Source organism: Odontesthes bonariensis, chromosome 2 (assembly GCF_027942865.1).
Source record: "Odontesthes bonariensis isolate fOdoBon6 chromosome 2, fOdoBon6.hap1, whole genome shotgun sequence".
NCBI classification, from domain to species: domain Eukaryota; kingdom Metazoa; phylum Chordata; class Actinopteri; order Atheriniformes; family Atherinopsidae; genus Odontesthes; species Odontesthes bonariensis.
The window spans coordinates 21,404,092-21,420,421 of NC_134507.1; the positions used below are offsets into that span (position 1 = coordinate 21,404,092).

General features: G+C 41.1%; 1 protein-coding gene across 3 annotated transcripts in view; it reads left to right on the plus strand.

Annotated features, from left to right (window-relative positions):
• Positions 1–215: 215 nt before the first annotated feature.
• Positions 216–16,330, plus strand: part of akt3a (v-akt murine thymoma viral oncogene homolog 3a) — a 54,385-nt gene continuing 38,270 nt past the window's right edge. For 2 of the 3 annotated variants that reach the window (XM_075478930.1, XM_075478947.1), the window contains exons 1-2: positions 216–323; positions 6,522–6,975. In XM_075478930.1, coding sequence (XP_075335045.1) covers positions 6,930–6,975 — 46 coding nt within the window. In that variant the 5' untranslated portion in view covers positions 216–323; positions 6,522–6,929. Of the gene's footprint in view, positions 324–440; positions 672–6,521; positions 6,976–16,330 lie in introns of those variants that run through there. The other variant, XM_075478937.1, reaches the window with a different exon arrangement.

A 16,330-nucleotide genomic window follows, 5' to 3' on the forward strand; every position in this document is an offset into this window, starting at 1 on the left:
TATGCTGTAACTTCAATTGAATATAGGTGCTTTTACTTGCAATAATTCCTATTCTGATCGGCCTACTACTTTTACTTACACTCTTAATCCACCGGCCTCAAATCTTCACTGCATGACATATGTAGGCTATGTGCTGTAACCAGAGGACCCAGTTATCTCGTAGATAAACCGCCTTAGCACCTCATTCTCGCGATACTTGGCTTACTAACCGGCAGAGAACCACGGGATGTTGGAATAGGATGATGAGAAAAGTGCACAGTGGAGGAAAATCAGATGCCGAGCAGAAACCGTTGAAACTGAAAGCGGGAGGACAGGGCAAGGAGGTAGGCTGGATGCGTGTATGAATGCGTGCGTTTATGTGGAGATGGAGAAGTGGTGCAAGGGGGTTGATGCTCCTCTGAGTGACGTCACTAGTTTTCCTGCGAGTCAAAAACAACCGTTGGCTGCGGTAACAGTAGCTCCTCGCAGCATCTCGGAAATCCGTTTGAAGCAGCTCCAAAACGATTATTTCTGCCCCGGCTCGTAACGTCAACAGCGAACATTGCTTAGCTTTAGCTTAGCCTGCAGTTCTGCATAGCTTTGCGTTACTCACTTTGGAGGGAGGAAAAGAAACAACGCTTGAGGTTTGCGAGGAGCAGGTGCACGGGAATCCACCGCACCTGTCGCCACAGGTAACACCGCAAGCTAGCCACGCTGTTGCGACAGTAAACATTACGGGAACCGCGCTAAAGCTAGCTAAATGATGTAGGTTTGTGTTTTGATAACACGCCGCTGCGGCCCCATGTTTGACAGGACTCTTTGGAGTGATGCTTTGGGAGGTGACATACAGTTTGCGCCCCTTGTCTGCTGTTGATTGGAAATCAAACAAATTTAGTTTGAACACAATTTGAACGTTTTCATAAGATCTGTTTTCCTCCACATTGCGTGCAAAATGATTCCGTTTCACCGACAGTTATCACCGTGACGTAAGCGATGAGGTGACGGCTCCTGCATGACTTAATCATTTATGATCTTCTGAGTGGCAAAGAGAAACGTTTAAGCTATCGTGTACATCCTACCAATTAAACTGACTCGCAAGAAGACACCTCAAATTTTTGAGGTTTCTACGTATCTAGTTGATTTTCATACCTGTGGTGGAGAGAGATAGCAAACGACATTAGGCCTGGCCTCATTTGACTGCACAAATGACCACATGTGTGTGGAAGTGTACCACACTCATGGCAGAGACGGATAACTTTCAGAATAATGTTTTTGTTGATGGTGCTGCTCTCTTTTTACTTGTTCTTTTGATTACAGTACGTGACTTTTTGTGAATTAGCAGAGTTGTGATGGCAGCCTCTTGTGAGGTTTCCCATTTTTACACAGCTATTGTTTTTATTTGCCGAAATAGGAAGTTCTATTTTGCTATACATAACTTATCTAATTTGTTTAACCAGAATTTGCATCACACACCCATAATAGTTTATTGCACATCACACGAAGCTACAACAAGTTATTTAATCTCATTTACTTCAATTCTGGATGCTTAAAAGTATCCAATACTACATCCCATATCCCAAGTTGAGAGATTATTATGTTTTGTTTTATTAAAAAGAAAGAAACAACAGATATTCAACTTGGACTATTTACATCAAATAGTCGCATTGTAGAGGTTAGTATGGCATCTTTTGTGTCTTTACCTCATAAAAATGGCTTTTTTTGCTATTAATTGTTTAGTGGTGACACCAGCTTTCATGCAGATGTTGTTCCATGATGCTTCAAAGAAGATTCTAGTTATAGTACCATTGCTCGTCTTGTTGTTTTATGCAGACTGACAGAGGCAGCATAGCGCTGTTCGAGTATGTACTTTCAAATTGCATGCTGGCTTCACAGAATCCGAAGCGTGCAGAGCGGTGTGGTCTCCCACACCAACTCTCCCTTGCACGCAGACCTCGGTTTGGCTCTATGACTAGCCCCAGTGCAACAACTTTATTCCTTCATGACGTCTTTGCATTTTCCAAAGCAAACGGAGAGGTGCATTGAAGGCAAAACAGTCCGGCCTTGAATGGGCTTTTGTGAAAAGCGGTTAGTTTTCTCCGTCAGTGGATACGCATGATGCCTGCGCTGTGACAACACTCACCACCCAGTGCACACCAACACACTTAACACACAGATGAAAGCAGACGTGAACATTGAAGTAACCCATGTAAGATGTTGATTTAGATACAGGCATTTATCGAATTTGACTTAGATTGATACAAAAAATTAGTTAGAAACACATCCTGTGTTCACATGGTGTAACACCTGAGGTCCTGCCAAAGGCTGGCTTTCATTAAAGGAGGAGGATTCACTGAAGCTGATGTCAGCCAGAGTTGGGGTGAGGTGAGGTAAGATGTAGTAAGATGTGCTGACCCGTCTGGACAAGAGGATTGTTGGAATGGCCTCTCTTTTGGAGTGGATTTGCCATGGAATGATAGCCTGTTGAATCTCATTATCATGTCCTTCTTTTCTGTGAATGATTTTTACAGAAACTGTGTTTGTACAAGTTTATAGATTCTCTTCCTCTGAGGCTTTAGTGCATGACAGAACAGATGGTTTTTATATATATATATATATATATATATTTCTATGAGATAACATTGATTAAACATTTAGCTGACTTACCTCTAAAAATGGGTGGAGGTTATTTGGGTCTCAAGCTTGGAAACTTTTGATGTAGTCTCTTTTTTTTTTTTTTTTTTTTTAAGTACAGGATTATAGCTTATAAGTGGTTTAAGCTAACCTCCTCAGTGGGGATAATACAGTGTTGTCCTGTGTTACTCTAGATCATTCGTCAAATTTCTTTCTCTTAGTCTTTTGCTCTTAAGTTGGCACATATGAATACGAAGTCAAGAAATGGCTTGTACTGTACGTGTACTTAGGGATGGCTCATGCATAATGTGAGTCAGTCGTTTTTTGCTTGTGTCATTCCTTTTCCAGTTTCTGTTTTTCAAAGAAAAAGTGGGAGGGGCTTTGTTCCCCCTTTTGTCTGTAGGCAGAAGTCCCATTCATATTTCCCCAAGGCGACATTATTCACAGTTGGATCACCTCTACAGCTTGGATCAGAACAACATTTTCCTGATTAAAAACAAAAGCTAATGGCGATGAGGGAAGATTCTCAGAATATTTGGGAAATTGTTGGTGATTTCAGCTACTTTGGAAAAGATTGTTTTGCTATCAGTCGTACTGACGAATTTCCTGCCGTTCCACTGAAAACTTGTGACTCAGTCCTGTTTTATGGCAATGATCATCTAAGCTCGTGGGCATTGCTGTATGCAAGACGTGTGTGCTGTCCAAACTCAATAATTAGAACATGATTTTATAGACACAAATGCAAAGTATCTGTGTGATGGTTACATTAGTATTGGTGGAGTTTTTCTCCTTTGACTTGTTGTCTTCATGCCTCCTTTGACTCCATGTTTCTTTTACAATTATCTTCTTTTTCTTATTTCTGTTCTTTTTGCCACTGGAATGAAATATTATGAGATAAATGTTGTCTGTCAGGTGCTTCCCCTGTCATGGCAGTACATGCATCGTCATAGCAACAAGCTCTCTTCTCTTCTCCCATCTTCCCCACTTAGTGCTATCTAGGCTATGCCTGTCCAGATTAAGGTTAAAGCTAACTGAAGCTTCATTAAATAACAATAAAACTTAATCCACCGTCGTATAGTGTCTATAAAAAGAATTTGATCCCCTTGAAGTGTGATTACTATGGCTGAATGTCATTTATATTTATATTAAATTGTTATACTGTATTTATTTTCTTAATTGGTGCTTATACAAAAGCCTCTTGTAAAATACCTCTAATAACTTTATACCATTAGGTAGATGAATATGATTTAAGCTTCGGTTCCTATGGAGAGGAAAGAAAACTGTAATTCTCAAAGATCAGTTGTGATCTAAACACAAGTCGGTGTACAATAGACTAGCATAAAAACTGCATAGTTGTTGAAAATTGGGAAATAATTGAAATTTACTGCTAAGGGATGAGCTAAGAAATGTTTTTGTTTATCGATTAATTTTTGTGATTAAACAATCGTGAGATTTAATTGAAAAACACCTAAGAACAAATTCAAAAGTCCTATATTCATATATATATATATATATATATATATATATACATACATACATATTTCCAACGAATGGCATAAATGGCCCAACAACTTCCAACCCACATATGATTAGAATTTAACTGAAACACTTAAACTTGACCCATTTTTTACAGGCTATAATGCCATTTAAATGTCAGGGGAGCTGCAGATTTAAACAGTAATAACAGTAATAAGTAAACAGTAATAAGAACAAATTCAAAAGTCCTGTATTTATATATATATATATATATATTAGTGGTGGGCATAGATTATTTTTTTTAATCTAGATTAATCTCACTGAAATCTTGAAATTAATCTAGATTAATCTAGATTAAAATGGCTCATTCAGGGGTCCGACAATCTGCGGGGTTCGCGGAAACAGACGTGTAAACTTTAGTTCCTATCCAAACAATAGTCGTTTAATCCTGACACTGTTGCAACTGCCGTGTCGAGTGCTTCAATACAATAGTGTAGTAACCCCACGTATACCTTTCTCACTGCAATTAAGTTTTATTTCGGATTTATTTCGGATTTTATTTCGAATTTAGTTTCTTTTTCACAGCTGCCTCTGCTATTCCTGCTCTTCTCAGGTGTACCAAATGTAGTTTTACATAATTTGTAACGTGATGTATATCTTGAATAACAAATTGTAAATAACAATTCGTGTTCCTGCCCTCTCTTTCCTCATGTTTTTTTCCGCGGGGGTGCTGCACAGCCGCGGGGCCTTTGAACATTCTAAATGTGACGTCACGAGCTACCAAAGCTACCAAAGCAAATTCTCAAGCGAAGCTTCTCCTGCGAGGTCGCTCTTGGTGAACACGCAGCATTAGGGCAGACCAGCTTATTCACATGCATGGCTCCAGCAGTTTCTCTAGCTTCGCCAACTTCTCATATTCAGCACTTGTTGGGAGGGCCAGGTGGTGCTGCTGTTGAGATAGCGTTGTGTGCAGTGCGTCTCTGTTGCGCCACACGCGCAGTCTCCTCCTTGCGGCCACCATATTAGGAGCGCTGTCTGTTCCAACAGAGCAGATTTTGTCAACTATCCCCCACAGATTAGCGACCTCCATAAACTGCCTAGCACAGGCTTCTGCAAAGTGGCGTTCTTCTGTTTTAATCACACCTAATGGTAGACAAAGTACATCAGCCCACACCCGAGCTAAAATATCAAGGTAAAAGTCATCACAGTTTGCTTAGGCTCAATATTTTGACCCAGTTCCCAACCCAACTTTGAGAATAGATTAACGGCGATATTTTTTATATCGCCCGATAAGACTCTCAAATTATCGCAGCACGTTAACGCCGATAACGGCCCACCACTAATATATATATATATATATATATATATATATATTTATATACATATTTCCAACGAATGGCATAAATGGCCCAACAACGTCCAACCCACATATGATTAGAAAAGCAGAAATTCCCACTTTGGTGAAGCCCTTAAATGCTTTGCCTTATTATTAAAAAGCATTATTAGAAACGCAAATGATTTCCTTTGATGTGTTGCACAAATCTTCATTTGTTCAGCTGGTTTCCAGCTGGTCACGATTCTGCTGCCTCAACATGAAAAACCCTCCCCAAAAAAAAAAACCTACAAGGGTGTGTATGTCTGTGGGTGTGTTCCAGCCTTCGCTCTGACGCTGCAGTCCCTCCAAGTGTCTGCAGCAGTGCAGACACTAGCTGATCTGAATACTGATTCAGAGGGCTACGACTCCGGCCTCATCACCACAGTGCTGATCTCCATTCAAGCTGAGCAGCGTAGGACTGTTGCGTGTTGTGTAATACAGTGTAGCAGGGTGCATTTGAGGTGAACGCTGCAGCTATGCAGACAGAGAGGAGGTAGACAACGGAGAGGTTCAGAGATTTGCAGAGAGAACGAGTGTGAGAGCATCCCTAACTGCCGTTGTTGCTATTTTTAACTAAGCTCTACTCCACAGTCCTGAGATGCTCTCCCACCTCCCACTCAGACAGACAAATCAGCCTACAAGCACATGCACACACTAAGAAAAAAAAAATTCAACATGCAGAAATATATTGAACACTGACAGGGAGACTATTTTGTTCTTGACACCTGCTAACCACAAAAAAAATGTCTATGAATGAAGCACCAGTGGAGCTTAGAGATATTGCTTTGGCAATCAAGGTCAGTTTTTACTTCAGCAAGAGCTCTGCAATAATTCATCCTGTTTATCAGAGAGAGTGTTGGCGATTAAAAGAGGAACTGGGTGTATGATTGGGTGTGGGGAGAGCAGAGGAAGCATTTGTTCTCACAATAACAAGTTGTTTGTCTTGTCAGTTATTGTGAAAGGGTTTCAGAGGGGAGAGAAAGAAGCAGAGGAGGAGAAAAATAAATCCATGCCTTCTTTTTTCTTATGTTTTTTTTTCTCTCCTTTCACTTCCTTCCAGGCTGAGTCACTTCTGGTGAGGAGGAAGGTCTGGAGAGTGAACACGAGAGAAGGAGGAGGAGGTGGAGGAGGAGGAGGAGGAGGAGGAGGAGGGGGAGAAAAAGAAGAAGAAGAAGAAGAAGGGAGGGAGGCAGGGAGATAAGCCACAACAGGAAGCAAAACGACACACACGCGTAGACATACACGCCGCGTGTTTGTGTGGGTCTGAGAGAGCGACTGCGCGAACTAAAGGGTGAACGGGAAAGGAAGGGAGGGAGAGTGACGCGGAGGCTGGGAGAGCCGGCCCCCCTCCTCTCCTCCTCTCCCTCTCTTTCTCTCCTCTCCTCCTCTCCTCCTCTCCTCCCCTCCTCCCTCTCTCTCTCTGTGTGGAGCAGGCGTGTAGCAGCATCAGACTCGGCGTGAAGGAACCATGAGCGATGTCACCATCGTTAGAGAGGGATGGCTTCAGAAACGGGGTAAGTACATCCACAAGCTCTTGTTCTACTCCCCTCCACTGTGCCTCTCTTCTCTCTTCTTCTCCTCTGGCTCTTGTCTAGACTGAGGGCCTGGTCGTGTCTGTCCACATGTGCCGGTTGGAGGATGTAAGTGTGTTTGCGATTGAGTGTGTGAGTAATCACATGGATGTCAGATTATCTAGTGTCAAAAGTGTACCCTCTACTTGTGTGTGTTTACCCCCATAGCGATGTCTTTGAACCTGGCTGGATGTATGCTTGCTAAACCTCTATCTGCGGTGTGTGCAGTGTGCATGGGTATGCACATGTGTATGTGTGTGCAGTTACTGTAGTAACATCTATCAGACCCCTTAGTTACACTGCTGGTGCAGTGTCCTGTCATGAAAGTGTTTCTACTAGTCTGTGAAATTGGGTTATTTCTGCACTCTGAAGTGGTTTTAAACACAGTTGTGTCTTAAGTTCAGAGGATTTCCTAAATGGTGTCATTGAGAGTCATATGACCTGGGTTTGAGGGGGCCGTTGAAGTTGAGAGGCGTATTGACAACACATCCTGTTTACAACCTGATGATTGAGAAATGGGGGGAAATTTGTAAAAGCTGAAGAGCTTTTAGCAAAAATAGTAATTCCCTGTTCTCAGACCATCACAGCTCAGGGAATTTGCTTCAACAGGTGAAAACTCATTTGTATTGGGGCCAAGCTCAGCCAGAAGGTGCCAGAAAAATGATTCTAGTACCTCTATGATATCTGCAGGACTGAATGGACACTTTGGGACTTTGTTTTTCTTATAAACCACAATTTCATGGGGTCGTGTGTCTGTTGGTGCTGATTCCTCCGGGCACAACTATAAGTCAATGTGAATATATGTGTGAGTGTTTGGGTGAGCGGGGATTTCCGGACATTTGAGCCAATGAGCATCTTCCCTTTGACTGTGTGATGGTGTCCAGGAATGTGTAACAGAAACTGTTGAACAGGAAGTGACATGGATACAGAACTGACAGCAGGTTTCTGGGTAATGTAGGCTCATCCAACAGCACAGCAGGAGAACATGCTGCTTCTTAGTACACGGACCGGATAAAGACACATGGATTCACAAACACAACCAAAGAGGAGTGGTGTGTATTGCTGAAGTAAAAGGAGGGGGGGATCTTTATGTGTGCCAGCATGCCAGTGCGATTCTCAGTTGTCTTTGCATTTTAAGAGGAACGCATCGCCCTCAGTCACGACGCAGCGATGCCACTGTGTGTCAGTGTGAGAGAGAGGTTAGGGAGGGAAGGAGGGGTGTTTGTCTGTGTCAGGAATATGAATGTTTGTCTGCATCATATGCTCAATCTTTGTCCGTATTAGTGTGTGGGGAGTGATGCAGGGTCAGAGTGCTGACTCACTGTCCAGGTCGTGATACAGCAAAGACTGCAGTCTTAGTCATTAGACAGCTTTTTACTGAAATGAAGTGAGACCGGGGAATTTAGTAAAACCTCTGCAGAGAAACGCACACACGCACGCACAACATGGCTTTAATACTAATGAAATCACAGTAAGATGGCACACTATCAGGAAAACATGCGATATGTTAGGACGATATGATGCGATATATGAACAAATATTTTGATGACTGGCGCTGATTTACCTGCATACATACCGGTCAGTAGTAGAACATGCAGAAAAGCATCCTCTTAGTGGAATTCAGCCTTCATTAGTACACCTGTGCTCTTCCTATTTCAAGTCAAAAGATCTTTAATGCTACTGATATAGACCATGTTGATGTTACAGTGATGATACGTTTTTGATATATTGTGCAGCGCTACATTTATCTGTGTTTTTAGGTACATGGAGAGTTCTCCACTTTCTGTCTTGCACTGATTAATAGACAGTGTAATAAAGATAAAAACACAAAGACACTTAAAGACTGAATGAGGGAAAGATTAGCAAGACTGAAGAGGGTGGAAAAATTGGGTAATAGGTTCTGTTTGAAAAAGGAGGCTTGGGTAGGTGCCTTGAAAGCTTTAATTAAAACTGTTTATGTTGTTATGAGTCTCAGAGGAGCACCTAAGAGAAAAAACCTCAAAACAACTGCTGTTTGTGTGTATTGTTTGTCTTTCAAATGGTGCAGATTACATCAGTAAACAAGGATCTGCTTTCCCGTTAGTAATTCAGTCTAGGTTCCATATTCAGGTAAATGCTTGTCGATGCTTTGTTTTTAGCTATAGTGTATTTAATCATATTAAACACATTGCTTGTATTTTCTTCCTTAAGTTCAGGTCTATAGCTAGTTAACAGTTAGTGCATTGTTATGGCAAAAAAACATTTTAATGATTAGATGTAAATATACTAGAAAGTGTGTTATTTTCCAGTTGTACATATGCAAAACATTTTGGAGAATAAAAAGCAGTCATTTTGAAAATCTTCCTTTAATTTTCTTATGCTTAGGCTGTTGAAGTCACTGTAGAATATACACTCACTCGCCACTTTATTAGGTTCACTCAATAGCTTGTTAACACAAACAGCTAATCAGCCAATCGCATGGCCGCAACTCAATGCATTTAGGCACGGAGAGGTGGTCAAGATAACTTGCTGAAGTTCAAACCAAGCATCAGAATGAAGTGACTTTGAACGTGGCATGGCTTTTGGTGTCAGACGGGCTGGTTTGAGTGTTTCAGAAACTGCTGATCTGCTGGGATTTTCACGCACGACCATCTCTGGGGTTTACAAAGAATGGTCCGAAAAAGAAAAAATATCCAGTGAGCGGCAGTTGTGTGGACGAAAATGCCTTGTTGATGTGAGGCCAGAGGAGAATGGGCAGACTGGTTCGTGATGATAGGAAGCCAACAGTCACTCAAATAAGTACTCGTTACATCCAAGGAATGCAGACGACCACCTCTGAACGCACAACTCGTGGAAGCTTGAAGAAGATGCGCTATAGCAGCAGAAGGCCACACCGGGTGCCGCTCCTGTCAGCTATGAACTTGAAACTGAAACTATAATTAGCACAGGCTCACCAAAATTGGACAATAGAAGATTGGAAAAACGTTGCCTGGTTTGACGAGTCTTGATTTCAGCGTCGCAGTGGAATTAGTGGCGTAACGGAACGGAAATTAAATTTCCACCAGTTCCGCTAACGGGTTGATTTGCGTTGATTTTGAGAGCCCGCAAGGTAATGGAAATTTACCTTTTTTTTACACAAAATCAGCTTTTTATGCAAGATTAACGTGTGCACGTTCTATGATTATGTCAAATTTAACGCATTGGTTTACACTACTCTGGCTAATGAGTCTGGTGATGATGAAAAATGATCGACTGGTTTATTGACTGAGTGATTGAATGAAAGAAGATGTTGCCCCTGTAAAGCACAAAGTATCAGTGACGGGGATGACTTCTCATGTTCCCAGCCTCTCACGGGAGCGCTCGCCTCTGCATGTTTTATGAAGGGACTGATTGTATCTATAAGTATGGAGCTTCCTTTTGACAAGCCAATGGCTGTTAGAAAAATTGGTCAAACATTACAGAAGTGTAACTAGATGACACAAACTCACTCATCCTTGGATGCTGATCTGTGGTTGTGGTGTTCAAATGCATTCAAAGCAGCAGAAAGTATATCACTAGGGCTGCCGGTACAAAGCACAGAATGGAAAGAAATAACTAATTAATGAAAGTCTCCCTCATTTGGCCTACTGATATAACAATTTCAGACCTTTAGGTTTTTTTTTTTTTTTTTTTTTAAATGACATGCCTTTGTTTTTTCTTCCTCATTAATCAGGCAATTCAACCTCAAATACAAAGACCTTCACGTGTAATAGAATATTTGTTAGACAATGCAGTGCAGTATGTCCTCAGATGACCGAGCCTTCCAGTACTCGCACACTACCATTACTTTGATTTCCTTCCTCCTTTGATTGAATCAGGGTGTGGAGTGCAATCGGCCACATCCTTTCTTAAAGTCTGGAAATGATGAACAGTTATTATCCGTAATACTGTTTGACATAAAGACAAAGAAGTTGCCAGAAGATCAGAATAACAGATATTTGAAAGCTTGTTAGATTTATAATTATGAATATTCAGTTTTAAAAAATAGGATTTGAGAATGGTGGGAACTCTTGTGCAGATGTAACCTTGGAATCACTCTTATTGTGTGTGGCTATCTTTTCAATCTACAGCATTTTTTTGTTTGTTTAATCCCGCAGAAGAAATATAGAACCAAAGTACACCCATCTTCATGTCCGATACAGCCAGGACTTTACCTTCTGTCAACCTGTGTGAGGCCACAGAGGTCACGCTCAGCCACTGTAGTGGTGGATACTGTTACCTATACCAGCATTAGCCCACACAGCACTCAGCACAACAGATGGCCTGGAGGGAGGGGAGAGACAAGGAGAAGAGCATCATCATCTTTTCTTTGATGCTCTCTCGCCCAGTGGTGTTTTTCTGCAGAGTAACTAATCAGAGGTGATACAGCTATGTCAAAGTGGAGTGAGTCTTAGGAGGGTTTTAGCAATCACACATCAGATAATGAGCAAAAGGATGTTGTGCATGCTACACTCTTCCTTTTATGTTGTGTTTCAGATCATTGAGGTTTCTCGCAACTTAAAGAATAAAAATCTCTTTGAGGGAATTGTACAATAGCCTTTATTGATCAAGGACATCCTCATAAACACCCGAGAGCTTAATCAAGTTGAATGTCAAGTATATTTATCAAAAACGCTTCTGTGGTATCTTAAATAAAGGTTCTATACAATATCTGAAGCCCTCAACGTAAGGTTGTATTCAAATGCATATCTTTTATTCTCATATGCTAAAATAAACAACTATTATGTAGATAATCAGGAAGTGGCTCTTTTAGATATTCTCTTTCTAAAAGTCCTTTTTATCTGTTCCAACTGATCTGCATCTTGCCATGATCTTGTCAAGCATGGATATGAAATGAAAACCATCACCTCTCTCCTGTTATTCATTCTTTCCTATGTACGTACTCCTTTTATACTGTTTAATCCCTTTGGGAACTCTGTGTGCTTTACTGTATACATTATATCGCTGTGGGGTTCATTGGGTGCAGTGCAGTGCGGTGCAGTGAAGCAGCCATCTTGGCTCCGTGAGTTCAGTGAGTTCAGTGTTGCTGGAGGCTGGCTGGCTGGCTGGATCAGGTGGCAGTGCCAGATCTCTGATATCAATCACCAGTCACTGCTGCCGCCACTGTCTGTCCTATCCCTCTCCTCTCCTCTCCTCTCCTCTCCTCTCCTCTCCTCTCCTCTCCTCTCCTCTCCTCTCCTCTCCTCTCCTCTCCTCTCCTCTCCTCTCCTCTCCTCTCCTCTCCTCTCCTCTCCTCTCCTCTCCTCTCCTCTCCTCTCCTCTCCTCTCCTCTCCTCTCCTCTCCTCTCCTCTCCTCTCCTCTCCTCTCCTCTCCTCATTCATGTTTTTTGCTCTGTCTGTCTATGTCCCTGTACTCTTCTTTCTATTTCCCCTATTTCTCAGTCTCGCATACATACACAGTGCAGTAGCTGACAGGCAGACAGTGCAGGCTTTGTTATGAATGGCATCCTCTTGCACATCCGGAGGAAGTGTACGCTCCAGTGTGGCTTTACAAACTGTCTCCATTGTCCTAAGAATGAGTCACTCTACACTGCAGAGAATGGCAGTCAGCCAGACAGACTGACAGCACAGCACAGCACAGCACAGCACAGACAGACTAGTCTGCAGAGTCCACAGACAAACAGCAAAGGAAAGACAGGCAGAGAGACAGATAGTTTGTGACAGATACAGCCATCCTGGAACAGAGGCAGACGACTTGAAACTACCAGGTGTGGACACGGGCACTGCACGTACCTGTTTTTGATGAGAAAACTTGGATAGCAAACATCGAAACCTAATTTAACTCCAAATTGAAGGTGCAACAGACAGAATGGTACATGCAAATTCAACTTTAGGCTGCAACAAAGAAAAGTTCATTTCTTTTACGTCAGTTTTATTGATGGCAGTATGTATCGTCCATATACTGTAGGGCATGATGTATAGAAGTATAAGAACATTGAACAAAACTAAACCGCAGCCAGCAGCTTTTTAGTTATCTATCTATCTGTTTATAGAATAACAGAGAGTCAGGAGGAGATTTTGTAATTTTTTATCTCCACCAAACTGCATCATAAGTATATTGGTGATACTTTGAACCAACGATTTGTGAACTAAATTGCTTTAGGCATTATAACTTTTTGAACTCGGTTGTTAAGTTCAGCAGTGACAGAAGCATCCTTATAAAATCCACGCAAATGGATGGGTGTGTGACTGGACTAATGTAGAGTGGGGTAGTCTCGGATAAATGAATGAATGGATCAATGAATGGAGTGCTGATCATTGCAGATGGGGAAACTTGGATTTATGAAGCTGGATGGGGTTGAAAGGAGGAGAGATTGAGTAATGGGATTAGTTTGCAGCTCAGGATCATCAAAATGCTGACCTCAAATGTTTGATCACAATGTGAATGGATGTACGCACAGTCACACATGCATACCTTATAGATTATTAGCTGTATTGAATATTGATCATGTCCTTTATCACCATATGTGGCTGCTGGTATTGTTTTTGCAGCTTGCATAAATGATGCTCAGACACTGATTTGGAGCATTTTTTTAATCACTTGCTCCAGTATTGCCCACTTGTTGTTATTTATTAATACACATCCTCATTTGTCTTTTCTGAATACAGCCTAGTCGAGCATCGTTACAATGAGTCAAATATTTTTTGAGGAAGAGTGTCTATGTATTTCTTTAAATTCTTATGGTTTGATGAACACCTCAGATTCCTCATCAACCGGTTTCTATTGACCACTGTTCCAACTGTATGACAAATGTATATTTAGGTAGTATTCTGTTACGATCTGTTAACAGTGGCAGCCCTGTCCCTACTTATCAAAGCCGTCTGAGTTTAAGTGGAAACCAGAATCTATGTTTAAATGTACTAACACAAAGATTAGAGCAAAGGGGTAGTGAGCAGTTAACATCTTGAGGTGCTGTGGACTGGTTGGAGAAGGCTTTGGGCTGATTAGACGAGGCAGGCATGAGTGGGGGTTGGTTTGGCTGATTTAGACCAACAGATTAGTGCTAATGGCTAAAAGCTAGTGTAAGAGTTAGGTGTCAGGAGGGGCAAATAGTAGCCAAATATTGCAGAGTATTTCTATTGTATGCATGGCCAATTCTAAGAAATATCAATCCACTTGTTTTTTGTTTCCAGAAGCTTCTTAAGAATATAATGTACTTTGGTCAAAGTCAAAGTCAAATTTATTTATATAGCACATTTCATGTACAAAACAATTCAAAGTACTTTACATAAAATAAAAGCATTGCAGCGGGGAGTGGAAGAAGCATTAAAAATACATAAAAGAATATACATAGAAAGAAAGAAAGTAATAATCCTTGGATCTAAGAGCTCTGCTGGGTTTATATTCTCTGAACATATCACAGATGTATTTTGGGCCTAAACCGTTCTGGGATTTGTAAACCATCAGCAGGCTTTTAAAATCTATTCTGTGACTGACTGGAAGCCAGTGTCAAGATTTTAAAACTGGTGTGATGTGTTCAGATCTCTAAGTCCGGGTTAAAACTCCAGCAGCAGCGTTCTGGATGAGCTGCAGATGTTTAATGCTCTTTTTGGGAAGTCCAGTTAAAAGAGCATTACAGTAATCGAGTCTACTGGATATGAATGCATGGATGAGTTTCTCCTGGTCTTTTTGGGAGAGGAAACCTTTAATTCTGTTGATGTTTCTGAGGTGGTAAAAAGCTGCCTTGGTGACAGCTTTGATGTGGCTGCTGAAAGTCAGATCTGAGTCTATCAACACTCCGAGGTTACCAACTTGGTCAGTGATTGTAAGGTCCCGAGTCTCAAGATACTGTATTTACCAACGCTGACCCTCTTCTCTTTGCTCCCAAACAGAATGATCTCAGTTTTGTCTTCATTTAATTGTAGAAAATTCTCTCTCATCCAGGTGTTTATTTGGTATTGAAGCTTTAAAAAAAAAAAAAGCTCTGCTCCACAGTTGCTGTTCTCTCTCCTTGATAAATAATGACAGAAACACCTTTCAGTCTAACAAGACTGCATTAGTTACTAGCCTGTTGCTTACTTCAGTTGACAAGATTATTACCATTCCAGTAAGAGTTTATCATAAATTACTGTGTTTCTTAGTGCCTGAAAATATGATATCCCTAAAAAAGAGTTGCCCGGTTTTGCAAACTTTATGGAGGAGATTTATTCTGTAATTTTCTATTATCTGTGGTGCAGCTTGTATGATTTATTTTTGTTACAGTGTTCATTTATTGAACTTTCAGATATGGTTTCTGTGTTGTAACTTTATTTATCTGCGCAGATGTTACTGCATAACAGTAAATTTGTTGTTGATTTACAGGTACTGGAATCATAGTTTCAAACAAGCGCTGTATTAGTAGACAGTGTTCAACATCTGTTTGCCAAAAGCAACTGGACAGCTGCAGGAGCTCTAAAACCTCCCATCCTTCATGCTCCTTTCCTCTCCTCTCCACTCTGCTATTTTAAAACAAAGCTGAGTAGCTTCATTGGTAAAACAGTGCATCGGTTCTCAAGCAGCCTTTTTTACAGAACCTTATGTGGAGACCATAAAAGCCACACTTGTTAAGTTACTGTAGGTACTTTTTAAAAAATTGTATTTAATTACCTTGTACGTCTAGCACAGGCTGTAGGCAGAAGTCCTTTTTGGGGCCTGATTTTGTATCAATCTTAAGACAAACGCAGTAAAAGTCTTAAGATTAAACTTCAGACACTTTTTTTTTTTAACCCAAAAGAATTGAGAGTATTGTCCCCAACTGTGAGATTGCGCTCAAAATCGATACAATACACATGATTCTTCTGAAAAGTGTGCATCAATATCAGTAAAACGAGACTTGATTTTTTTTTTTCACCAAAGCGTGCTCATATTGTTGAATTACAGTGCAGAGTAGGTGCTCAAAGGTGCACAGTGCCACTGGACTGTTTCATCTGCAATGGAGATGTTTGTGGCTCCCCGTTAGACATGTTTCCAGCTCTCCAGTTTGTGCATGAAGAGCATCTTTGCATTGCATGTCATTTCAGGACCCTGCATCAACTTGTTGGTCTCACTGGAGAGAGTGAATGTCAGCTGCAGTTGTAGATAGCACTGTCTCAATAATTCTGATGTTTTTCCTTCATTTTCTTAAAAGCCACAAACACATGTCCATGCAACTCACATGTGTGTGTAACAACAGTGCTTGCTGCTCTTCATTCTCACAGACTTTTATGAAACCAATATTTGTGTGATGGTTTTGTGCTGTGAAAACCTCACACATCCCCTGTGATCAGTTGCTCAAAACCGCTGTTCTAGATTCGCTGTATA